General features: G+C 41.7%; 1 protein-coding gene and 2 long non-coding RNA genes across 3 annotated transcripts; 2 read left to right on the plus strand and 1 right to left on the minus strand.

Moving 5' to 3' along the window:
• Positions 1-104: 104 nt before the first annotated feature.
• Positions 105-25,966, minus strand: LOC308282578 (deoxyribonuclease-1-like; the record flags this gene model as incomplete). The annotated part of the gene is made up of 8 exons (XM_080722968.1): positions 105-163; positions 1,231-1,327; positions 23,263-23,417; positions 23,530-23,642; positions 23,916-24,031; positions 24,248-24,334; positions 24,575-24,663; positions 25,829-25,966. The coding sequence occupies 8 exons, from the start codon at positions 25,964-25,966 to the stop codon at positions 113-115; spliced, it is 846 nt and encodes a 281-aa protein (XP_080579094.1). The 3' UTR covers positions 105-112.
• LOC308282579 lies at positions 6,178-9,585 on the plus strand. Its single transcript, XR_013961900.1, has 3 exons — positions 6,178-6,801; positions 7,630-7,694; positions 7,789-9,585. It is a non-coding gene; the product is annotated as an uncharacterized lncRNA (long non-coding RNA).
• On the plus strand, positions 17,110-19,728 carry LOC308282580. The gene is made up of 3 exons (XR_013961901.1): positions 17,110-17,733; positions 18,558-18,622; positions 18,717-19,728. It is a non-coding gene; the product is annotated as an uncharacterized lncRNA (long non-coding RNA).
• Positions 25,967-26,808: the final 842 nt, after the last annotated feature.

Consider the following 26,808-nt stretch of genomic DNA (forward strand, 5'->3'; position numbering starts at 1 on the left):
AAAGTATTTTATTGTCTTGTAATTGATTGCATCATGGTCATTGAGTGTTTCCCCACTGAAGAGAACACAAGCAATTCAAATTCAAAGATTGTGATGATTGGGTTGCAGGGGCTTAGCCAATCAGCTCCACTTCCACAGGATAATGGTCACTGACAGCCAATGCCTGTAAAAAAGAGAATGACAACTTTATACAACTTAATATAATACCATGTCTTTCTGCAGTTTTTTTTTGGACATTGGTATTTGCCAGACCCATGAAATGGGTAGGCCTACATAAGCAAATGTCTGTCCGGGGTTTCTATATAAAGGGTATATATGATGATGACATGATGATGACATGCCTACAAAAGGCATGATGTCATAAATGATGATGACAGACAGGGGGTCTGGCACAACCAGGTTGACCTGGTCTAGTTTTAGATATACTTTGTTTAACTGAATAGAATTATTTTGAACAAAATATACTTTATACCTTTGTTTCTATATTGTACAACATCATGTTTTATTGTGTAAGTTCATACTCTCAGTGTTCATATCATACTCTATTCCTTTCTAGTCCTTTCTATATATACATTTTCTTGAGTACAACAATTTCTTTTTCCTGGGGACAATTGTTTCTAATTCATTTTATATCACATTTCACTATCACCATTATGCTTGCTGAATGTCTCGTAGCAACGAATGTCTCCTTGTTGTGATTAGGATAAAAGAGCAGAACTGTTATGATATATTTTAGGCTTGACGTGCTTTATCTACTGATTCACTCTCATCTACATAAGCATATTAGATATCATAACCAGTTGGCCACTGCTTTATCAGATACTGTTGAAGCACACTATTCTACATTGTAGAACATCATGTTTTATTGTGTACTTCATATAATACTGCATTCATTTGGTGTCTGTTTTTTATATCTGTTGCAACTCATATCTTCTCGTCACGTAATGTGAACCATACGACAAAGCCAGATGCATCACAATGGATTGGAACCCACACCCTCTATGGTGGCGGGCACTGCGCTACCCGAGCGACCGAGCGTCTGAATGTCCTCAACTAAATGAATCATATACTGTAAAAACGTATCAACATTTAACATCAGCCTATGTATGACAGAAACTAATAGCCTATATTCAGTGCGCTGGTTACTCCCATCAGGTCTTGATCAGGAGAACCTGTTGGGAAATGTGACGGTACATTTATTAACAGTTTTTCAGATCCAGATGCAGTTACCAGACTGTGGCTGAGATGCAGATCTTGCATGAAGTCATAGACTTGAGCGCTGCCAGGCACAACTCCTTTCACCAGCATGTCGGTGGTTGCCACAATCCTTACAAACACAGAGAGGACAGGAAATGAGGACTGTGTGTTTCTGTACGAAATGTATCTATGTATGTACGCAATCTACACATGTGTGAGAGGGTAACTGTGTTTATTCCCTTTAGTGTGTGTGTGTGTGTGTGTGTGTGTGTGTGTGTGTGTGTGTGTGTGTGTGTGTGTGTGTGGGTGTGTGGGTGTATGTGTGCGTGTGCGTGTGCTTGTGTGTGTGTTTGTTTTTGCTACTTCGTGGGGACAGGCATCTGACAACACAGTCACCTACAGGGGACCCAAAACGGTGTGGGGACCCAAAAGCGGGTCCCCACACCGTTTATCGTTTAAATCGAGAGTAAGCATTGCTGACATGCCTGTTGAGCTCCACACGGTTTTTTAGAAAAGTCCCCACAAAGATAGAAAAACATGAAAAGAGTGTTTAAGGAGTGTTTATGAATCTCCCTCTACCTCCCCCCATTGACCAAACCAATGCAACTGCAGATCAGTGTGTTAGCGCTGCTTTCACACTCCTATAGCCAATCATATGGCGTGCTGCCTATCACGTGCCACTTTAGCCAATCTACGCGCAGCATTCAGCAGTGCATTTCCACAACAAGGAAGTAGTCTCATGGAGGAAGGCAGGAGAAGAGTCTACACAGCATAAGGTAATCTTTCAAACGATTTGGTATATTTGTTTGTAACACAGTGATGTTAATCTATATATAATATAAAGTCGGAAAGAATGTCCTGTCTATCTGCAACACTGCAAGACAGAGAGCATAGCTGATGGATGCGACATCATGCGATCATTGAGGCACAGAGCAGTAGGCTACAGAGGCACACATGGGTATGGTACCATACCTTGATTACAGGGGGAAATAATAAAATGTACTTCTTAAAATAAATCCATCGTGCATGTAGCTAATAGTTTGGCAACATGACTGGTGTGTTGCATGCGTGCCTTCACGTAAAAGACCAGACATGTTGCCATACCTTAGCTTTTGCTGAACTGACGCCACTGCACTGGCGAGTGCAGTGCAGCGCAGCGCACTCGCTCATTGACACCAGCTGAATCTGATTTCGTTGATTAGCTGAGACGGGGATGGGCAGTAAGCAGCTGGATGTGTGGAGAACTCACACTAAAACTGGGCTGTGGTGTGTTTTGCAATGTTGTGTGTGTGTGTTTGTTTTTGCTACTTCGTGGGGTGACTTGTCCTGCCAGCTTTGTAATTAGCATGAATTTGGGGTTGAATAAATGGAGTCTGGTGTCAAGGCTAGGATGATTGATAGTGTTTGATAGTTAGGCCAGGGGTCTTCAACAGGGGGTCCGCGATCCCTAGGGGGTCCGCGGAGGTACTGCAGGGGGTCCGTGAAAAAAAAAAAAAAAAAAAAAAAAGATTAAAAATGTATTTTAATTTTTTACATTTATGTTAAAAAATAAATCAAGATTCTATCCATTTTGAATAGCTTTAATACATGATTACTATGCAATTGACAGATTGCTGATATAATTGACATTGGTTTTCAGTTAACCCATTTAGGCCTGAACACAATATGACGCAATATTTTATGCTTTAAATATAATAGCAGAAGAAAAATAGCAGATATACAAGCTCACAGCGTGGCACCGAGTGCAGCGCTGTGAGCTTGTAGATCTGCTATTTTTGAAAAAGTCGTGAAAATGTGTGCAAATCTTTGAATATATTTATTTTCAAAGCGAACATTTGTAACTCAAATATTGCTTCTGGGTGGTCCCTGGAACTAGATATTTTGAGATGGGGGTCCGTGGTCAAATAAATATCATTTTGGGGGTATTATGAGAACCACTGACATAGTAGTCTCTCAAGAACAGACTAACTGAGCTCCAGTGAAGTGAAAAGGACCTTTTCTTTGACAATGACTGGCCAGATTGCTGACATAGAAACATAGGTTTTTCAAAAAACCTTAGAAGGTTTCAAAAGACACTTATAGAATCGGGTCAAAATTCTAATTTTCACGATTTTTCAAAAATAGCAGATCTACAAGCTCGCAGCGCGGCACTCGGTGCCACGCTGTGAGCTTGTAGATCTGCTATTTTTGGAAAAGTCGTGAAAATGTGTGCAAATCTTTGAATGTACTCCATAAAAAAGCCTGAGATGCATTGTTGTCACATAATTTGACACTTAGTTTCATATGCAGACATATTAGCACAGATCTTTATAATCCTAATAAGGAGGATATACACAAGATATTTCTTTATGCTCTTTTAATACCAGGTTGTTGAAAAAGATAAGGATTAATAAAACAAGATAGGCCTTTCTGAAACGGTCTAGTGCAGTGGTTCTCTTGACCTTGTACCAGTGAACAGTATTGTCATGAAACTTCCTTTTCCTTCCAATAGATTCTTCAATTAATCAATAAATAAACCACTAGGGGGGGCCCAAGTAGCACCAGTGGTACATGACATGTGCCAAAGGTTATTATAGATTAGTGTTTCTCAAGCTGTCAAATTTGAAGGTCCTTGACTCCTTAACTCTGACAGTGTATTGTACACATGGAACCAAGCAGACAGACAGACAGACAGACAGACAGACAGACAGACAGACAGACAGACAGACAGACAGAGAGAATGCCTACTGGTAAATCAAACCTGGTATCTTCACGCTGTGTTGGGCTCTGTTAAGGCAGTGTTTCACAAACTTTAGAATTCCAATGTCTCCCCTACTCTGAGTACATTTAACCTCTCATCATGAGACTTAGGGTTCATTTGGTTCCATTTGTACAATGTGTTATGTGGTTGTAGATCTATTATTTTTGCTAGCCTATTTGATCTAAACATAATTGATCTTTTCTCTTTTATATAGTTCTTGTGAGCTTGCTTCATCTCTCTCAGAGCGAAGGGGTCCCTGGCCTGAAAACTTTGAAGACCCCTGTTTAACCCATTCAGGCCTAGAGTTATTGAATGCTTTAACCAGTGAAAAATAGCAGATATACAAGCTCACAGCGCGGCACTCGGTGCCGCGCTGCAAGCTTGTAGATCTGCTATTTTTGGAAAAGTCGTGAAAATGTGTGCTAATCTTTGAATATATGTATTTTCAAAGCAAACGTTTGTAACTCAAAATTTGCCTCTGGGTGGTCCCTGGAACTACATATTTTGAGACGGGGGTCCGTGGCCAAATAAATATCAGTTTGGGGGTCCTTGACATGAAAAGGTTAGAGAACCACTGACATGGTAGTCTCTCAAGAACCGACTAAAGCCTGTATCAGAGTGTACGGTGGAGAGCTATCCACCGCAAATTTGAGGTGGAAAGCTTTCCACCTCAAGTCAGAAAATAAGTGCAGGCCATCATAGTACGCCACGGTGGAGTCCTATTCACCGTGACTGACTAGTCTAGATTGACCAATCAGTGAACGGGGTGTAGAGCCTGTCTGTCTGATAGTAAAAACAGAGAGATGTGTTGGGACTCACGGTGTAAAGCTCTCCACCGTGAGGAATGATGTAACGTTGTAGTTTCATGACTCAAAAAGACTTGAAAAGACTACACCGCGGTGTAAAGCCTTCCACCGCGGACCCGACTATGATACGGGCTTAACTGAGCTCCAGGTGAAGTGAAAAGGACCTTTTCTTTGACGATGGCTGACATAGAAACACAGGTTTTTCAAAAAACCTTAGAAGGTTTCAAAAGACACTTATAGAATCGGGTCAAAATTCTAATTTTCACGATTTTTCAAAAATAGCAGATCTACAAGCTCGCAGCGCGGCACTCGGTGCCGCGTTGTGAGCTTGTAGATCGGCTGTTTTCACTACTTGGGTCTGTAACTCAAAGCATACAAATGTAATCAAATGGACCCTTATGGGTATGTAACTGTGTACAAATGTAACCAAATGGACCCTTAAAGCTATCGTATGTAACTGAGTGTAGAGATGGACCCTTATTTACCTCTGAGAGGGTAGAAATGGAACCAAATGGACCCTTATGAGTTCCATTTTGTACACTGAGTTAAATAAATGTTGATTTTACAATACATGTTGGGGTCTGGTATAGAAATTCCATTAAATGGGGGTCCGTAGCCTAGTGCAATTTAAACTGGGGGTCCTTGAAATCAAAATGGCTGAGAAGCACTGCTAGAGCCATGAAAATCATGGCATCTTTTCAAATGGGGGTCCGTGGGCTAATTTGGGGGTCTTGACATGAAAGCTGCTCTAGCTGTTTAGACTGTTGCAACATCAACCATTGAACAGCCCATACATCCAAACAGAAAAGTCTGATTGTAATAAACAACATTAAACTCACCAACATTTCAGCAATAGGCTATAGAAAGCTTGAATTATCATTGAATTATTCTCTATCTACAGTGTTTGTTTGGTAAAATCCTTTGTAGAGATGTTATGAGTTAATTTCTGTCAAGAAATTCCATGCAGGTGATTTTCTTCTTCTTTTTTTCTGAAGTGTTGGGAGTTTGAAGTGGGAAATCAATGGTCCTGCATACCACATGCACTGCATGTTTCTAATTGCACATAATGCAGGAAGCCACTATTCTGTTTGGATTCATGGGCTGCCAATAGTATGTTGCAACTAGATTCAAGATATTAAAACAATCTAGAGTTGCAATTTGCAGCTAACTAAAGCTGCATGTTAACTGTTGTAGCTGAGTAGAAAGTACAATATTTCCTCCACTGCTGTTTAGTGATGGGATGTAATGAAAATGTCATTAATTCAGCGATGTGTGCTATTGTCATTCTTTTTACTCTAATAGGTCATGCCAGATTCTCCCACCGTAGTAATCTATCTGCCTTGGAATACCTGTTTCTCTGGTCACTGCGAGGACTCTTAGACGGTATGTATAAGCTATGTTAATATTTATATATTATGACATTGTGAGGTTAATACTAAAGCATCAATTAGTATGCAGCATGTTAACTTGGCCATTGTCAAATAATTAAAGCTGTCTCACAAATGTATTGGAGTAGAATGTACAATATTTCCTTCTACCTTCTCCCTCAGACAAAAGGAAGTAGTCTGTGATCAACCACACGTCTCCACAATCAGGAAGATGGCCAGCCCTAACTTTGTTCTAGATCTTTGATCCAACTCTGAATTCCAACTCAAAACCTTTAAGATTTTAATGCATCTTGTTATCTCCCTCTTTCTCCTCATCTGTGTGTACGGACGAGGCACCAGCGGTTGACACCGCAGAAACCCCGGCGTCGGAGCTGATCGAGGCCGACACAGAGCTGGTGGCCAGGCCGAGCGACCATCAGTTGTAACCACGAGCACAACGGCACCGTCTACCAGGTCACCATGGAGAAGCTAGACCTCGGCTGGCCCTGGGGAGGCGGCGGTGGCGGAGATGACAGCAGCCAGGGCTGTGCCGGGTGGTGGACGGGGGCCTGGTGGGCGAGGACTACACCCAGCGGGGCAGGGTGAACTGCACGGACACGCTGGACATCAGCCTCCAGCTGACGGAGGTGGTGGAGGAGGACCACCGTGCTCCTCACCGTGCCCAACCCAGGTGTGATGTCTCGCACACACATGCACGCACGAACACAGTGGTACTCTAAACTTTGAAATTTGAAGGTCTCCCCTTAACTTTGACAGCGTACACATATTTGTACACTGTCAAAGTTACAGACATGTAAGCCAGGGTCAATTTAGACTCCCATAAAGAAATTCCAGGGTCTCTCTAGAACCTAGTAACCACTTGAACTCTAATGTTCATATTCAGAGAACTTTAGCCAAAAATAGCAGACCTACAAGCTTGTAGATCGGCTATTTTCGGCAAAGAGGTTTGGTGTAGAGGGGAAAAGGAGCACACTAAATACAGCGTGAAAGGTCAAGTTTATTAAGTATTGACGGTTCAAGTGGTTAAATATCTGATAACACAAATTGACATGAATCCAAAATACACTGATGATTGTGCTGTCAAACGATGAAACTATATGGAATCTGGGGGTCCCTGCTTCATCTCTCTCTCAGGGGAACTTGGACTGAAAAGGTTGAAGACCCCTACCCTAGAGTCCCTGAAATCCACTTTGAGAAGCACTGCGCTAACCCATGCCACGGACACACACGGATGCATTACGCTGCCCCTGAAACTTATAGTAAAGGTGCTAACCTAGTAAGGCTGGACTCAAAATATCAGATATCGGTATACAGTATAGTGCAGGGGTGCCCAAAAGGTAGATCGGATCACAAAGGCTGTGCAGGTAGACCATATAACATGCCACTAATATAAAGTTTTGGAAATCTCAATGGAAATTTGTTGTGGCACAAGTAAAGCATGCTCGCTGACATACATGTCCTATGTTCCTAATCTTTAACTTGTGTTCTTTTTATGTAGACCACAGTTCGAGCCAGGCACAGACGGTGGCGCTCACACGTCTGCAGTTTGCGAAAATGATCAAGGTAAATCAACATTTCAGGCATCAAGAAAAACACATCTCTCATTGTCATTAGGGGATATTTCTTAATGTTCATTTTTTTATGTGCTCCAATCTAGAGAGAGACTATGTGGACAGGCACACCAGTGGCGTCCGTATGGGTATCCTGGAGATCGTGGCGTTTCAAGGAGGCCCAGACTCTGCTGAAAGCTGGAGGATGAAGTGGTCGTCGCCGGCCATCCAGATGTTCGAAGTGCCTTCGCTGTGTTTGTCCATAATGCTCTCCACAGAATATCCTCCAGGTTGGAAGTACTTCTTTGAGACTGTGCAAAGCTGTTCCTGTATCTGGATCGGGCCCGGCTCCATGGGGGGGCCTCAGGGGGCTTTGCCCCCCGAGTTGCAAGTTAGGCCCCCTCAGTTTATATTCTAAATGACGGTCAATGCGTCCATCAGAAACCCCCTCTCACATTGGAGCCCCCTTTCGCTAACGCGCTGGTGCTGCCTAGTTCCTGTGGCCAGGGGGGACTCCGACTGCCGGTAAATCTCAGTCCAAATGATGGTCAATGCAATTGACCGTCCATCGGAAGCCCCCCTCAATGGAACCCCCCTCTATCACACTGTGTGACGCTGCACAGCGTTCGGTGCACCCAGGCGCGCGGTTTATTTGTACAGTATATGTACTATAAATGGATGGACTGTCAAAACAAGTTGTTATTAGTTAGAATACATCACAGACCCTTTCAAACGAGAGGGCACTTGTGAGTAAAGTTGGCAAGTTGTTCAACCACTAATTAACAACAATGCACGCTCATTTTAAGATGACAACAACAAACATGGACGCAACACTGGTCTGTCGCATCCAGTCAGATGAAACACGGTGGACAGCTGGACACGTTAAACGTTACCTTGAATGGAATATATATATGAGGAGCAATTATGTCAACTTCCCCAAAAGGCTCTCCTGTCCTATTAAACCAGACGCTGGGACAGCATCCACTGCTTGTATCCACAATATAACTTGTGAGTACCTATCCTAATGTATTACCTTAACATGTCACGCCAATGCGCAAATGGTAATGTGGGTACAGTAATTAATATACAGTATTTGTGCAAGTTGGTCCTAACATTTGAGTATAGCCTATATGCATTATGTTCAGACAGTTCAATCCAAAACATAATGCTTATGGTTGTGTAAGGCTGCTTTTATACGGACCTGGTTGTCATTAATGCATACAGATATCTATGAAAGGTCTTTTTATTAGATGTCTGGTAGATTGTAATCGTGCCAGGTCACGCTGACCAGCAGTTTAAAATACTAGCACGATCTCTGGTAGACCTACCGGTACAGTATATCTTTAGAAAAAAAAAAAAAGATAGATATATATATGTTTTTTATTATAAGCGACTTTGGTCTTGTTTTCCTGTCTTGTTGCCAGGTTTGCTTATTATAAGAGACTTTGATTTTGTTTTCCTGTGTAGTTGCTTATTTGGCATTGCTTTCAAGATTAATTCTGAAACTAGCTGATGTAATAGAGCTAAAGGGTCTTTTGGGCTTGTTTTCATAGACCTGTTCAGTGTTCACTTGTTTCCCTCACAGAAAATAAATGTTGCAACTCTCTCAGTGAGAGAAAGTGAACACATTGCATATTATATAGCTGATTGATTGATTGATTGAATACATTACTCACAGTTGGCAGATTGTACACTTAAATGCTATTTAATGGCACTCCGTTTTATTATTTATATCAGCTATTGTGTTGTTAACCAAATTAACTATAATGTTCAGTAAACAGTGAAACACCAGGCATGGATTACAGACAGTTTGGTATAGTTTAGTGGGTACACAGCAGAGGAGTTGTTCATATGAATGACTGGCATGATGCTGATGGTAGCTGGCATGAGCCCGACTCATGCGCACCGGGCGGGCGGGCGGGCGGGGGGGCGGGGGGGCGGGGGGGGGGGGGGTTAACTTGCCCCCTCACAATTTTCAAAAGCCCCCTTAGTCATTTCATCCTTCAGCCGGCCCTGATCTGGATGCTGGAAAATCTTCAGCACGCGTTCAGACACTGAGAACCAAATTTTCTCAGTATTGGAGGAGACAATGTTTTGGACCTGATGTTTTGAAAATGAATCTCAGACATCGACATTGAACTGAATGACTGAATGTCTCAGGTCTAGGTTTGTTTGGCGTTGATTTACCTGAGCGGTCATAACATTTGGATCATCTTCCCAAAGCAAAAAACTGCAGTCCTTAGAGTATCATCACTCGTCTGTGCCGGTCTACATACAGTTGGAATTTGATTACTTAAAATAAAAGCTCAATATTTTTGTAAATTTTGAAAAATAAATGGTGGTACCTGTAAACCAAAAATATGAAGAACTGGACATGGTTTTAGTGGACAGATACAATGATACTTATACACTTAAAGTTCTAGACATCCTGTTTAGGTTTAAACTAAATGTCTTCCCAGAAAATAGAAAGTCTACAAGCTCACAACATGTCACAGGCTGCGCGTAGTGAGATTGTAGCTGCTATTTTTGGATTTTCTCTTGTTTTATTTATTTTTTGTAATGGATGTGCTGTTTGGAGTCTCAGATACTGAGAGCTTTATAGGTTGCATATTGCCTTACCCCCAATGCCTAAACTTCAAAGGCATTTGATTTATTTGACCATTTCAAAACACATTTTAAAGTGATGTTCATTTTAAAATGTCTGTTTCTGCATAAGGGGCAAGGCCATGGAACCAAACCATGAAATCAAAGGTGTACTTATTATTTGTTTGACGCATTCATGCTGTTTTGAGGTTAATTACAGTGCAATTTATTGCTGCCTTTGTTGATTATATTTTTGTACAAGTAAGTTTGTAATGGCTTAATTTTAATTTGGGATCCTCAAATGAAAATGTTTGAGAACCACAGAGACTTGAGAAACACCTGCACTGAATTTATGGTTTACCTAGTTTAATTATTGTGAAGATATTGAACATTGTTACTGGCACATGCAGAAAATGCAAAAAATATAAATGTTTATAATTTTATATAAATAAATGTAAATTTATATAAATTGTCTCAATTATTTCTTAATGTAAAATAAATAGTTTTAATGGCTAAATAACCAGTCCTAGTTGAATGAACATATTACACAAGTGACGATAAATAATTTGTTTCAATTGGCTGAATATAAGTCAACAGAGTATGTCGTTCACTCAATGTAAAAAAATTAAATTGCAATTGGCTGAACTTTAAGCCAGCAAAGAGTTTTTCGTTCTGTCAACGAATAAGTCAACGAAGAGTGTTTCATTCTGTCAATGTTTTGAACTTCAAAATTGAGTCAACTCGAAAACCGACTCGCAACAGGTTGCCGAAAGATAATCAATTGGACCAATTTAAAATGTTTATCAGTGTACAATGCTTGCAGTCCATAGGGTGGTTGTAATCCATTCTCTAGCCTTCTATCGCAACAGTACACAAGTCTTTTGTGCTGTCTTCCCACATTTTTTGTATTTCTTCCTGTAGGCATGTTCCTAGTGTAGCTGAGTGTCTCAACCTCAACCTGATGGCAGAAATATCTACCTTGAATCATTACTAAGTATAACTCATTAACTTGTCTGTGGGTACTGTACCATAATGAATCATGAATGAATGATTGTTTGATACAAGCAAACTGACAACTTCACTCTCTGTCTGGTCTGTGCTTTACTGAGCAAGTTTTCTACTGGTAGTTCATTCTGAAATGGACAAACCTTTTTGTCCAGTCCAGTCCAGTGTTGCTCGACGAGTCAGTAAGTTGCCATTTTAATACAGCGGCACATGACTAAGTTAGTGATTTGATCTGACCTTCATCATGCTTTGTGGCGGTCCCAAGACCAACACAGTCTATCTCTGCAGTCTGTCAGGGTGAATAACTGATCTGGATACTCTGGTACTTGTTTATGGGGGTTGAACCAATAGTGACCATGATCAATTATTAGACTCAAGCTTCCTCATACTCAGACAGAGCTGGGCAAGACAGCTTTCTCTGTCAGTGGCCCAACTTCGTGACATGATCTCCAAACTCTAAAACGCAGCTCCCTGACCTCCCTGGTGTCCTCAGGAAGACATTAATCTGAAAGTGTGTTATGGTGTCCCCAGGAAGACATATCTGAAAGTGTGTTATGGTGTCCCCAGGAAGACATCTGAAAGTGTGTTATGGTGTCCCCAGGAAGACATCTGAAAGTGTGTTATGGTGTCCCCAGGAAGACATATCTGAAAGTGTGTTATGGTGTCCCCACGAAGATGGTTGTATCTGACGTCCCCACGTGGGACGACCCAGTCAGATCTGGGAGAAAAAGTATTGAATTTTGATAATTTAAAGTCAGAAACTTGTTCCTGATTTTTTTCTGGTCATGCCTGATTTTTTTCAGAGCTGTAGCATGTCTAGAAAGGGGGGTCCCCAGGAGGGACGCTGTTGTCTGATTGTCCCACGATGTAGCAAAAACAAGTGTGTGTGTGTGTGTGTGTGTGTGTGTGTGTGTGTGTGTGTGTGTGTGTGTGTGTGTGTGTGTGTGTGTGTGTGTGTGTGTGTGTGTGTGTGTGTGTGTGTGTGTGTGGTGTATGTGTGCGTGTGCGTGTGCTTGCGTTTGTTTTTGCTACTTCGTGGGGACAGGCATCTGACAACACAGTCACCTACAGGGGACCCAAAACGGTGTGGGGACCCAAAACCGCGTCCCCACACCGTTTATCGTTTAAATCGAGAGTAAGCATTGCTGACATGCCTGTTGAGCTCCACACGGTTTTTTAGAAAAGTCCCCACAAAGATAGAAAAACATGAAAAGAGTGTTTAAGGAGTGTTTACTGAATCTCCCTCTACCTCCCCCCATTGACCAAACCAATGCAACTGCAGATCAGTGTGTTAGCGCTGCTTTCACACTCCTATAGCCAATCATATGGCGTGCTGCCTATCACGTGCCACTTTAGCCAATCTACGCGCAGCATTCAGCAGTGCATTTCCACAACAAGGAAGTAGTCTCATGGAGGAAGGCAGGAGAAGAGTCTACACAGCATAAGGTAATCTTTCAAACGATTTGGTATATTTGTTTGTAACACAGTGATGTTAATCTATATATAATATAAAGTCGGAAAGAATGTCCTGACTATCTGCAACACTGCAAGACAGAGAGCATAGCTGATGGATGCGACATCATGCGATCATTGAGGCACAGAGCAGTAGGCTACAGAGGCACACATGGGTATGGTACCATACCTTGATTACAGGGGGAAATAATAAAATGTACTTCTTAAAATAAATCCATCGTGCATGTAGCTAATAGTTTGGCAACATGACTGGTGTGTTGCATGCGTGCCTTCACGTAAAAGACAGTCATGTTGCCATACCTTAGCTTTTGCTGAACTGACGCCACTGCACTGGCGAGTGCAGTGCAGCGCAGCGCACTCGCTCATTGACACCAGCTGAATCTGATTTCGTTGATTAGCTGAGACGGGGATGGGCAGTAAGCAGCTGGATGTGTGGAGAACTCACACTAAAACTGGGCTGTGGTGTGTTTTGCAATGTTGTGTGTGTGTGTTTGTTTTTGCTACTTCGTGGGGTGACTTGTCCTGCCAGCTTTGTAATTAGCATGAATTTGGGGTTGAATAAATGGAGTCTGGTGTCAAGGCTAGGATGATTGATAGTGTTTGATAGTTAGGCCAGGGGTCTTCAACAGGGGGTCCGCGATCCCTAGGGGGTCCGCGGAGGTACTGCAGGGGGTCCGTGAAAAAAAAAAAAAAAAAAAAAAAAAGATTAAAAATGTATTTTAATTTTTTACATTTATGTTAAAAAATAAATCAAGATTCTATCCATTTTGAATAGCTTTAATACATGATTACTATGCAATTGACAGATTGCTGATATAATTGACATTGGTTTTCAGTTAACCCATTTAGGCCTGAACACAATATGACGCAATATTTTATGCTTTAAATATAATAGCAGAAGAAAAATAGCAGATATACAAGCTCACAGCGTGGCACCGAGTGCAGCGCTGTGAGCTTGTAGATCTGCTATTTTTGAAAAAGTCGTGAAAATGTGTGCAAATCTTTGAATATATTTATTTTCAAAGCGAACATTTGTAACTCAAATATTGCTTCTGGGTGGTCCCTGGAACTAGATATTTTGAGATGGGGGTCCGTGGTCAAATAAATATCATTTTGGGGGTATTATGAGAACCACTGACATAGTAGTGTCTCTCAAGAACAGACTAACTGAGCTCCAGTGAAGTGAAAAGGACCTTTTCTTTGACAATGACTGGCCAGATTGCTGACATAGAAACATAGGTTTTTCAAAAAACCTTAGGTTTCAAAAGACACTTATAGAATCGGGTCAAAATTCTAATTTTCACGATTTTTCAAAAATAGCAGATCTACAAGCTCGCAGCGCGGCACTCGGTGCCGCGCTGTGAGCTTGTATATCTGCTATTTTTTAATATTTAAAGCATAAAATATTAGCGTCATAATGTGTTCAGGCCTAAATGGGTCAATAAGTAGTACGTTTAGAAATGGTAGTGGTAATAAGTATGTTTGTCATACTGGCACAGTACCGACTCGAGTGCCGCGCTGCAAGCTTGTAGATCTGCTATTTTTGGAAAAGTCGTGAAAATGTGTGCAAATCTTTGAATGTACTCCATAAAAAAGCCTGAGATGCATTGTTGTCACATAATTTGACACTTAGTTTCATATGCAGACATATTAGCACAGATCTTTATAATCCTAATAAGGAGGACATACACAAGATATTTCTTTATGCTCTTTTAATACCAGGTTGTTGAAAAAGATAAGGATTAATAAAACAAGATAGGCCTTTCTGAAACGGTCTAGTGCAGTGGTTCTCTTGACCTTGTACCAGTGAACAGTATTGTCATGAAACTTCCTTTTCCTTCCAATAGATTCTTCAATTAATCAATAAATAAACCACTAGGGGGGGCCCAAGTAGCACCAGTGGTACATGACATGTGCCAAAGGTTATTATAGATTAGTGTTTCTCAAGCTGTCAAATTTGAAGGTCCTTGACTCCTTAACTCTGACAGTGTATTGTACACATGGAACCAAGCAGACAGACAGACAGACAGACAGACAGACAGACAGACAGACAGACAGACAGACAGACAGACAGACAGACAGACAGACAGACAGACAGACAGAGAGAATGCCTACTGGTAAATCAAACCTGGTATCTTCACGCTGTGTTGGGCTCTGTTAAGGCAGTGTTTCACAAACTTTAGAATTCCAATGTCTCCCCTACTCTGAGTACATTTAACCTCTCATCATGAGACTTAGGGTTCATTTGGTTCCATTTGTACAATGTGTTATGTGGTTGTAGATCTATTATTTTTGCTAGCCTATTTGATCTAAACATAATTGATCTTTTCTCTTTTATATAGTTCTTGTGAGCTTGCTTCATCTCTCTCAGAGCGAAGGGGTCCCTGGCCTGAAAACTTTGAAGACCCCTGTTTAACCCATTCAGGCCTAGAGTTATTGAATGCTTTAACCAGTGAAAAATAGCAGATATACAAGCTCACAGCGCGGCACTCGGTGCCGCGCTGCAAGCTTGTAGATCTGCTATTTTTGGAAAAGTCGTGAAAATGTGTGCTAATCTTTGAATATATGTATTTTCAAAGCAAACGTTTGTAACTCAAAATTTGCCTCTGGGTGGTCCCTGGAACTACATATTTTGAGACGGGGGTCCGTGGCCAAATAAATATCAGTTTGGGGGTCCTTGACATGAAAAGGTTAGAGAACCACTGACATGGTAGTCTCTCAAGAACCGACTAAAGCCTGTATCAGAGTGTACGGTGGAGAGCTATCCACCGCAAATTTGAGGTGGAAAGCTTTCCACCTCAAGTCAGAAAATAAGTGCAGGCCATCATAGTACGCCACGGTGGAGTCCTATTCACCGTGACTGACTAGTCTAGATTGACCAATCAGTGAACAGGGTGTAGAGCCTGTCTGTCTGATAGTAAAAACAGAGAGATGTGTTGGGACTCACGGTGTAAAGCTCTCCACCGTGAGGAATGATGTAACGTTGTAGTTTCATGACTCAAAAAGACTTGAAAAGACTACACCGCGGTGTAAAGCCTTCCACCGCGGACCCGACTATGATACGGGCTTAACTGAGCTCCAGGTGAAGTGAAAAGGACCTTTTCTTTGACGATGGCTGACATAGAAACACAGGTTTTTCAAAAAACCTTAGAAGGTTTCAAAAGACACTTATAGAATCGGGTCAAAATTCTAATTTTCACGATTTTTCAAAAATAGCAGATCTACAAGCTCGCAGCGCGGCACTCGGTGCCGCGTTGTGAGCTTGTAGATCGGCTGTTTTACTACTTGGGTCTGTAACTCAAAGCATACAAATGTAATCAAATGGACCCTTATGGGTATGTAACTGTGTACAAATGTAACCAAATGGACCCTTAAAGCTATCGTATGTAACTGAGTGTAGAGATGGACCCTTATTTACCTCTGAGAGGGTAGAAATGGAACCAAATGGACCCTTATGAGTTCCATTTTGTACACTGAGTTAAATAAATGTTGATTTTACAATACATGTTGGGGTCTGGTATAGAAATTCCATTAAATGGGGGTCCGTAGCCTAGTGCAATTTAAACTGGGGGTCCTTGAAATCAAAATGGCTGAGAAGCACTGCTAGAGCCATGAAAATCATGGCATCTTTTCAAATGGGGGTCCGTGGGCTAATTTGGGGGTCTTGACATGAAAGCTGCTCTAGCTGTTTAGACTGTTGCAACATCAACCATTGAACAGCCCATACATCCAAACAGAAAAGTCTGATTGTAATAAACAACATTAAACTCACCAACATTTCAGCAATAGGCTATAGAAAGCTTGAATTATCATTGAATTATTCTCTATCTACAGTGTTTGTTTGGTAAAATCCTTTGTAGAGATGTTATGAGTTAATTTCTGTCAAGAAATTCCATGCAGGTGATTTTCTTCTTCTTTTTTTCTGAAGTGTTGGGAGTTTGAAGTGGGAAATCAATGGTCCTGCATACCACATGCACTGCATGTTTCTAATTGCACATAATGCAGGAAGCCACTATTCTGTTTGGATTCATGGGCTGCCAATAGTATGTTGCAACTAGATTCAAGATATTAAAACAATCTAGAGTTGCAATTTGCAGCTAACTAAAGCTGCATGTTAACTGTTGTAGCTGAGTAGAAAGTACAATATTTCCTCCACTGCTGTTTAGTGATGGGATGTAATGAAAATGTCATTAATTCAGCGATGTGTGCTATTGTCATTCTTTTTACTCTAATAGGTCATGCCAGATTCTCCCACCGTAGTAATCTATCTGCCTTGGAATACCTGTTTCTCTGGTCACTGCGAGGACTCTTAGACGGTATGTATAAGCTATGTTAATATTTATATATTATGACATTGTGAGGTTAATACTAAAGCATCAATTAGTATGCAGCATGTTAACTTGGCCATTGTCAAATAATTAAAGCTGTCTCACAAATGTATTGGAGTAGAATGTACAATATTTCCTTCTACCTTCTCCCTCAGACAAAAGGAAGTAGTCTGTGATCAACCACACGTCTCCACAATCAGGAAGATGGCCAGCCCTAACTTTGTTCTAGATCTTTGATCCAACTCTGAATTCCAACTCAAAACCTTTAAGATTTTAATGCATCTTGTTATCTCCCTCTTTCTCCTCATCTGTGTGTACGGACGAGGCACCAGCGGTTGACACCGCAGAAACCCCGGCGTCGGAGCTGATCGAGGCCGACACAGAGCTGGTGGCCAGGCCGAGCGACCATCAGTTGTAACCACGAGCACAACGGCACCGTCTACCAGGTCACCATGGAGAAGCTAGACCTCGGCTGGCCCTGGGGAGGCGGCGGTGGCGGAGATGACAGCAGCCAGGGCTGTGCCGGGTGGTGGACGGGGGCCTGGTGGGCGAGGACTACACCCAGCGGGGCAGGGTGAACTGCACGGACACGCTGGACATCAGCCTCCAGCTGACGGAGGTGGTGGAGGAGGACCACCGTGCTCCTCACCGTGCCCAACCCAGGTGTGATGTCTCGCACACACATGCACGCACGAACACAGTGGTACTCTAAACTTTGAAATTTGAAGGTCTCCCCTTAACTTTGACAGCGTACACATATTTGTACACTGTCAAAGTTACAGACATGTAAGGGTCAATTTAGACTCCCATAAAGAAATTCCAGGGTCTCTCTAGAACCTAGTAACCACTTGAACTCTAATGTTCATATTCAGAGAACTTTAGCCAAAAATAGCAGACCTACAAGCTTGTAGATCGGCTATTTTCGGCAAAGAGGTTTGGTGTAGAGGGGAAAAGGAGCACACTAAATACAGCGTGAAAGGTCAAGTTTATTAAGTATTGACGGTTCAAGTGGTTAAATATCTGATAACACAAATTGACATGAATCCAAAATACACTGATGATTGTGCTGTCAAACGATGAAACTATATGGAATCTGGGGGTCCCTGCTTCATCTCTCTCTCAGGGGAACTTGGACTGAAAAGGTTGAAGACCCCTACCCTAGAGTCCCTGAAATCCACTTTGAGAAGCACTGCGCTAACCCATGCCACGGACACACACGGATGCATTACGCTGCCCCTGAAACTTATAGTAAAGGTGCTAACCTAGTAAGGCTGGACTCAAAATATCAGATATCGGTATACAGTATAGTGCAGGGGTGCCCAAAAGGTAGATCGGATCACAAAGGCTGTGCAGGTAGACCATATAACATGCCACTAATATAAAGTTTTGGAAATCTCAATGGAAATTTGTTGTGGCACAAGTAAAGCATGCTCGCTGACATACATGTCCTATGTTCCTAATCTTTAACTTGTGTTCTTTTTATGTAGACCACAGTTCGAGCCAGGCACAGACGGTGGCGCTCACACGTCTGCAGTTTGCGAAAATGATCAAGGTAAATCAACATTTCAGGCATCAAGAAAAACACATCTCTCATTGTCATTAGGGGATATTTCTTAATGTTAATTTTTTTATGTGCTCCAATCTAGAGAGAGACTATGTGGACAGGCACACCAGTGGCGTCCGTATGGGTATCCTGGAGATCGTGGCGTTTCAAGGAGGCCCAGACTCTGCTGAAAGCTGGAGGATGAAGTGGTCGTCGCCGGCCATCCAGATGTTCGAAGTGCCTTCGCTGTGTTTGTCCATAATGCTCTCCACAGAATATCCTCCAGGTTGGAAGTACTTCTTTGAGACTGTGCAAAGCTGTTCCTGTATCTGGATCGGGCCCGGCTCCATGGGGGGGCCTCAGGGGGCTTTGCCCCCCGAGTTGCAAGTTAGGCCCCCTCAGTTTATATTCTAAATGACGGTCAATGCGTCCATCAGAAACCCCCTCTCACATTGGAGCCCCCTTTCGCTAACGCGCTGGTGCTGCCTAGTTCCTGTGGCCAGGGGGGACTCCGACTGCCGGTAAATCTCAGTCCAAATGATGGTCAATGCAATTGACCGTCCATCGGAAGCCCCCCTCAATGGAACCCCCCTCTATCACACTGTGTGACGCTGCACAGCGTTCGGTGCACCCAGGCGCGCGGTTTATTTGTACAGTATATGTACTATAAATGGATGGACTGTCAAAACAAGTTGTTATTAGTTAGAATACATCACAGACCCTTTCAAACGAGAGGGCACTTGTGAGTAAAGTTGGCAAGTTGTTCAACCACTAATTAACAACAATGCACGCTCATTTTAAGATGACAACAACAAACATGGACGCAACACTGGTCTGTCGCATCCAGTCAGATGAAACACGGTGGACAGCTGGACACGTTAAACGTTACCTTGAATGGAATATATATATGAGGAGCAATTATGTCAACTTCCCCAAAAGGCTCTCCTGTCCTATTAAACCAGACGCTGGGACAGCATCCACTGCTTGTATCCACAATATAACTTGTGAGTACCTATCCTAATGTATTACCTTAACATGTCACGCCAATGCGCAAATGGTAATGTGGGTACAGTAATTAATATACAGTATTTGTGCAAGTTGGTCCTAACATTTGAGTATAGCCTATATGCATTATGTTCAGACAGTTCAATCCAAGTTCAATGGTTGTGTAAGGCTGCTTTTATACGGACCTGGTTGTCATTAATGCATACAGATATCTATGAAAGGTCTTTTTATTAGATGTCTGGTAGATTGTAATCGTGCCAGGTCACGCTGACCAGCAGTTTAAAATACTAGCACGATCTCTGGTAGACCTACCGGTACAGTATATCTTTAGAAGAAAAAAAAAAGATAGATATATATATGTTTTTTATTATAAGCGACTTTGGTCTTGTTTTCCTGTCTTGTTGCCAGGTTTGCTTATTATAAGAGACTTTGATTTTGTTTTCCTGTGTAGTTGCTTATTTGGCATTGCTTTCAAGATTAATTCTGAAACTAGCTGATGTAATAGAGCTAAAGGGTCTTTTGGGCTTGTTTTCATAGACCTGTTCAGTGTTCACTTGTTTCCCTCACAGAAAATAAATGTTGCAACTCTCTCAGTGAGAGAAAGTGAACACATTGCATATTATATAGCTGATTGATTGATTGATTGATTGAATACATTACTCACAGTTGGCAGATTGTACACTTAAATGCTATTTAATGGCACTCCGTTTTATTATTTATATCAGCTATTGTGTTGTTAACCAAATTAACTATAATGTTCAGTAAACAGTGAAACACCAGGCATGGATTACAGACAGTTTGGTATAGTTTAGTGGGTACACAGCAGAGGAGTTGTTCATATGAATGACTGGCATGATGCTGATGGTAGCTGGCATGAGCCCGACTCATGCGCACCGGGCGGGCGGGGGGGCGGGGGGGGGGGGGGGGGGGGGGGTTAACTTGCCCCCTCACAATTTTCAAAAGCCCCCTTAGTCATTTCATCCTTCAGCCGGCCCTGATCTGGATGCTGGAAAATCTTCAGCACGCGTTCAGACACTGAGAACCACATTTTCTCAGTATTGGAGGAGACAATGTTTTGGACCTGATGTTTTGAAAATGAATCTCAGACATCGACATTGAACTGAATGACTGAATGTCTCAGGTCTAGGTTTGTTTGGCGTTGATTTACCTGAGCGGTCATAACATTTGGATCATCTTCCCAAAGCAAAAAACTGCAGTCCTTAGAGTATCATCACTCGTCTGTGCCGGTCTACATACAGTTGGAATTTGATTACTTAAAATAAAAGCTCAATATTTTTGTAAATTTTGAAAAATAAATGGTGGTACCTGTAAACCAAAAATATGAAGAACTGGACATGGTTTTAGTGGACAGATACAATGATACTTATACACTTAAAGTTCTAGACATCCTGTTTAGGTTTAAACTAAATGTCTTCCCAGAAAATAGAAAGTCTACAAGCTCACAACATGTCACAGGCTGCGCGTAGTGAGATTGTAGCTGCTATTTTTGGATTTTCTCTTGTTTTATTTATTTTTTGTAATGGATGTGCTGTTTGGAGTCTCAGATACTGAGAGCTTTATAGGTTGCATATTGCCTTACCCCCAATGCCTAAACTTCAAAGGCATTTGATTTATTTGACCATTTCAAAACACATTTTAAAGTGATGTTCATTTTAAAATGTCTGTTTCTGCATAAGGGGCAAGGCCATGGAACCAAACCATGAAATCAAAGGTGTACTTATTATTTGTTTGACGCATTCATGCTGTTTTGAGGTTAATTACAGTGCAATTTATTGCTGCCTTTGTTGATTATATTTTTGTACAAGTAAGTTTGTAATGGCTTAATTTTAATTTGGGATCCTCAAATGAAAATGTTTGAGAACCACAGAGACTTGAGAAACACCTGCACTGAATTTATGGTTTACCTAGTTTAATTATTGTGAAGATATTGAACATTGTTACTGGCACATGCAGAAAATGCAAAAAATATAAATGTTTATAATTTTATATAAATAAATGTAAATTTATATAAATTGTCTCAATTATTTCTTAATGTAAAATAAATAGTTTTAATGGCTAAATAACCAGTCCTAGTTGAATGAACATATTACACAAGTGACGATAAATAATTTGTTTCAATTGGCTGAATATAAGTCAACAGAGTATGTCGTTCACTCAATGTAAAAAATTTAATTGCAATTGGCTGAACTTTAAGCCAGCAAAGAGTTTTTCGTTCTGTCAACGAATAAGTCAACGAAGAGTGTTTCATTCTGTCAATGTTTTGAACTTCAAAATTGAGTCAACTCGAAAACCGACTCGCAACAGGTTGCCGAAAGATAATCAATTGGACCAATTTAAAATTTTTATCAGTGTACAATGCTTGCAGTCCATAGGGTGGTTGTAATCCATTCTCTAGCCTTCTATCGCAACAGTACACAAGTCTTTTGTGCTGTCTTCCCACATTTTTTGTATTTCTTCCTGTAGGCATGTTCCTAGTGTAGCTGAGTGTCTCAACCTCAACCTGATGGCAGAAATATCTACCTTGAATCATTACTAAGTATAACTCATTAACTTGTCTGTGGGTACTGTACCATAATGAATCATGAATGAATGATTGTTTGATACAAGCAAACTGACAACTTCACTCTCTGTCTGGTCTGTGCTTTACTGAGCAAGTTTTCTACTGGTAGTTCATTCTGAAATGGACAAACCTTTTTGTCCAGTCCAGTCCAGTGTTGCTCGACGAGTCAGTAAGTTGCCATTTTAATACAGCGGCACATGACTAAGTTAGTGATTTGATCTGACCTTCATCATGCTTTGTGGCGGTCCCAAGACCAACACAGTCTATCTCTGCAGTCTGTCAGGGTGAATAACTGATCTGGATAATCTGGTACTTGTTTATGGGGGTTGAACCAATAGTGACCATGATCAATTATTAGACTCAAGCTTCCTCATACTCAGACAGAGCTGGGCAAGACAGCTTTCTCTGTCAGTGGCCCAACTTCGTGACATGATCTCCAAACTCTAAAACGCAGCTCCCTGACCTCCCTGGTGTCCTCAGGAAGACATTAATCTGAAAGTGTGTTATGGTGTCCCCAGGAAGACATATCTGAAAGTGTGTTAAGGTGTCCCCAGGAAGACATATCTGAAAGTGTGTTATGGTGTCCCCAGGAAGACATATCTGAAAGTGTGTTATGGTGTCCCCAGGAAGACATCTGAAAGTGTGTTATGGTGTCCCCAGGAAGACATCTGAAAGTGTGTTATGGTGTCCCCAGGAAGACATATCTGAAAGTGTGTTATGGTGTCCCCACGAAGATGGTTGTATCTGACGTCCCCACGTGGGACGACCCAGTCAGATCTGGGAGAAAAAGTATTGAATTTTGATAATTTAAAGTCAGAATCTTGTTCCTGATTTTTTTCTGGTCATGCCTGATTTTTTTCAGAGCTGTAGCATGTCTAGAAAGGGGGGTCCCCAGGAGGGACGCTGTTGTCTGATTGTCCCACGATGTAGCAAAAACAAGTGTGTGTGTGTGTGTGTGTGTGTGTGTGTGTGTGTGTGTGTGTGTGTGTGTGTGTGTGTGTGTGTGTGTGTGTGCGTGTGTGTGTGTGTGTGTGTGTGTGTGTGTTTGTGCGTTCCTGTCTACCTGTCATAGGCACAGTTGGTGTGTGACACAGTAGTGTCAGCCTCGTTAGTGATCAGCCAAAGGAAACTCTTGTCCGTGAAGAGGCGGATCTTATTCCAGTCTGCCCCGTTCACATAGCTGCAGCCTGTGTTGAAGTCACCCAGTAGCAGTATGTCCTGTTTCATACAGTATATAAGCGAGAGAGATGGGGCATACATATAAAGGTGGACATGGAACTGTAATGTACTGTATCACGAAGGTGCGTGCGTGCGTGTGTGCGTGCATTACATTGGTCTTCCAGCGAGCACGGACATCAACCACCACATCATACAGAGCATCCGTCTCCTCTACAGCCGAATCTGGAGAGGTGTGCTGGGGGATCAACACAAAGTTCCTCACAGCTAGGGGGGGGGGGGGGGGGCAGGAGGAGAGACAGGGATATACAGGAGAGGGATGGAGGAGGAGAGAGTGGAGTGGGTAATGAATGTGAGATAACGTCATAAGGGCATTGGAGGAGCACACACACGCGCACGCACGCACGCACGCACGCACACACACACGCACACACGCACCCACACACACACACACACACACACACACACACACACACACACACACACACACACACACACACACACACACACACACACACACACACACCTCGGGCAGCTTACCAGAATATCTGGAGGAGAACATGACAACGAAAGGCTCTCTCATGAAGGTATCAGTTCCACAGGGTTCACAGCCATCATCATACGTGTAGTTCTTAGCTACAGACACCGTCTGCTCTCTATAAACAATGGAGAAGAGGCACAAATGAATCCTTCATACTCACTCAAAAGTGTGTACTTGCAGAGTGATCCGTGTGTGTGTGTGTGTGTGCTGTGTGTGTGTGTGTGTGTGTGTGTGTGTGTGTGTGTGTGTGTGTGTGTGTGTGTGTGTGTGTGTGTGTGTGTGTGTGTGTGTGTGTGTGTGTGTGTGTGTGTGTGTGAGTGAGAGAGAGTACCTGTAGAGGAAGAGGTATCGTTCCTTGTAGGTGCTGCGACCCAGTGGCTCACTGACGATATGACGGTACCTGAACTCTGGAGAACCTCTGGAGAGAGAATAAATACACAAACACGGATGCAGAAACTCACATGCATGATACTGTACATGTGTGTACAGATATAGTGTAGTATACTTGAAAGTATAGTTCTTGCTTGCTTGTGTTACATAGGACAATTAAGCACTCCTCTGACCTACAGTATGTATAACAATATGATGTGTTATTTTTAGTATAGGCTAACTGACAGCGTCTAGGCACCCAATCACTGAAATACAGTGATGGTCTCACTTGTTGACGTGCTCCATCAGTTTGTTGGTTGCAGACAGGTCACCGTCTCTGACCTCCTGGATGAGAATGACATCATAGCGATGGACAATCTACAAAGGTGAAAAAATATTTGATTGATTATACCATTTGTTGAGCTTTTGCCTGTAATAACAAATGTGTTAACTGTACTAAATTAATAAATATAAGTGTACACTGTTATTGTAGTTTAGATGCTTATACAGAGTAGACTATGTCATATGGCTAAGGAGTTAAGTAAGTAACTGTGGTGGACATTAAGTAAACTAAACTAAAAGGTTCTGAAACTTAAATTCAGTTGATTTCTACCGTTCAAAAATACCAATTGGTATTGCCAGCTGCAAGTCGCTCAAAACTTGAACGAATACGATTGGGGGATTTTGGCAATGTTTGGGGGGTTTGCAACCCACACACGTTTACCTGTGTCGCTCATTCCAATATTGTACGAAGTTATACCTTGTCGCAAAGGTTACTAATCAACGATAACAACAATATAATATATAATACCAATTGGTATTATTGAAGGTGAGACATAATCGACCAGTTAAGATTCCAAAAACATTTTTGAGTATTCTGTATGCTTGTTTTGGATACTTAAGACAAATATTTTATTTTTTAATCCACTACATTTTTAGGAAGGCTGTGAAGTACTTTTTTTCCCTTTCCTAACATCCAATAGGTCACATGCTGTCTCAGGTGAAAACCAATCACACTACCCGCTCTCAACTGGGATTGATGTAAAATCAGAAATACGTCATCCAGGGCAATCCATTGATGCCTTCCCTCTTTCATTCACACAAAAGGCTATAATCCTCACAGAAATTATGCCAAAACCTGACCTCAATACCCTGTCCACCTGGGCGAAACACCAGGAAAAGAGAGTCTCCTGTGCTAGTCTGACCAGCTCAATGAGTCTGACAAACCAGACAAACCAGAACCAGATCTCAAGTCAATATTTGAGATTTTGTATTTTCAAAGGTTTAATATGTTTACTGAATGTTTACTGCAGGTTACTTTACTTTTGCATACTTTTGAATACTTCAAAGGTACATTTTTGGCAGAGCAGTTTGACTGTGGTGTTGAGTAGGCTACTTTGTCCGCCACTAAACATGGGAATACGTTTATCTAATTGACATACACAGAACCCAGGTCAATTGTATCAGTTCAACTATTTTGATAAATGCGTTTGCCCAGAGAAAAAGTGGCTAAAAAAGTGTGAAAGCATGTAGTGTTTCATACCGTGGAGATGATATCCATGAGGGTGCCATTGGAGGACTTCTTGTCTCCAAATGACTTGATGTTGAAGGCTCCCAGCAGCAGAGCACTGCCCAGCTGCAACACACCCAGCAAGAGGCACAGAGAACACACCAAACGCATCCTGGGATGGTGTGTAAGAGGTGCACAATAAAATTGTGAGTGTTCGTTTAACTCTGAGAGTACACAAATGTTACCAAATGGACCCATATCAGTCTACTTGGTTATAGTTACTGTAACACTGAGGATGTTTACTTTGTGAGGGAAATAGGGTCATTTCAAAGCCAGGTCCAGGATAAAATAGTTAGAAAGGAAATATCACAAACCAAACTTTTATACAAAGTTGCAATGCAAGAACTTAAAGAAGAGAACTGATTATAACTAAAAAATGTAATATAAAGGAAGCAGTTAAGTGCATCACAATGCAACAAAACATGTATTTAACTACCTTGCCTTCTTCAAAGCAAGTTAAGCAGAAGTATTTATTCCACTAGCCATAGTACAAGATAAGATTTGGTAAAGGCACAGCTGTGCTTCCTTGCCAACTTGTGCTGCTGAAATAAAGAACATTCCTCTCATGGAAGTGTATTATTTGATTTTGCAATGTCACATTTAATAGGATACATGGTCACAGCAGGGCCGTTACTGTGGACAAGGGTCAAACGTTTGACCGATGAAGGTGAAGTCATTAATCAAAAATAAGAAATTGTCACTTCACTTTGCTGTCCATGTGAGAAGTAAAAAGCTGAAGCGCTGATATTTTCACTAGAGCAGTGGAAAAGAGAGAGAGAGCGGCTGCAACCATAGTTGACACGTGAATGCACAATGCCTGTGAGTTCAAGTCTAATTTAGGAGGGAGGGTTAGGCACTGTGTTAAGACAAGGAGGACAGACAACAAAAGAGAGATTGTAACATTATTCCCCTCTTGAGGTTTCCTGTTTTCTACAGTAATTTGAACACTTTGC

The sequence above is a fragment of the Nannobrachium achirus genome, assembly GCF_963921795.1.
Source record: "Nannobrachium achirus genome assembly, chromosome: 4".
Lineage (NCBI taxonomy): Eukaryota > Metazoa > Chordata > Actinopteri > Myctophiformes > Myctophidae > Nannobrachium > Nannobrachium achirus.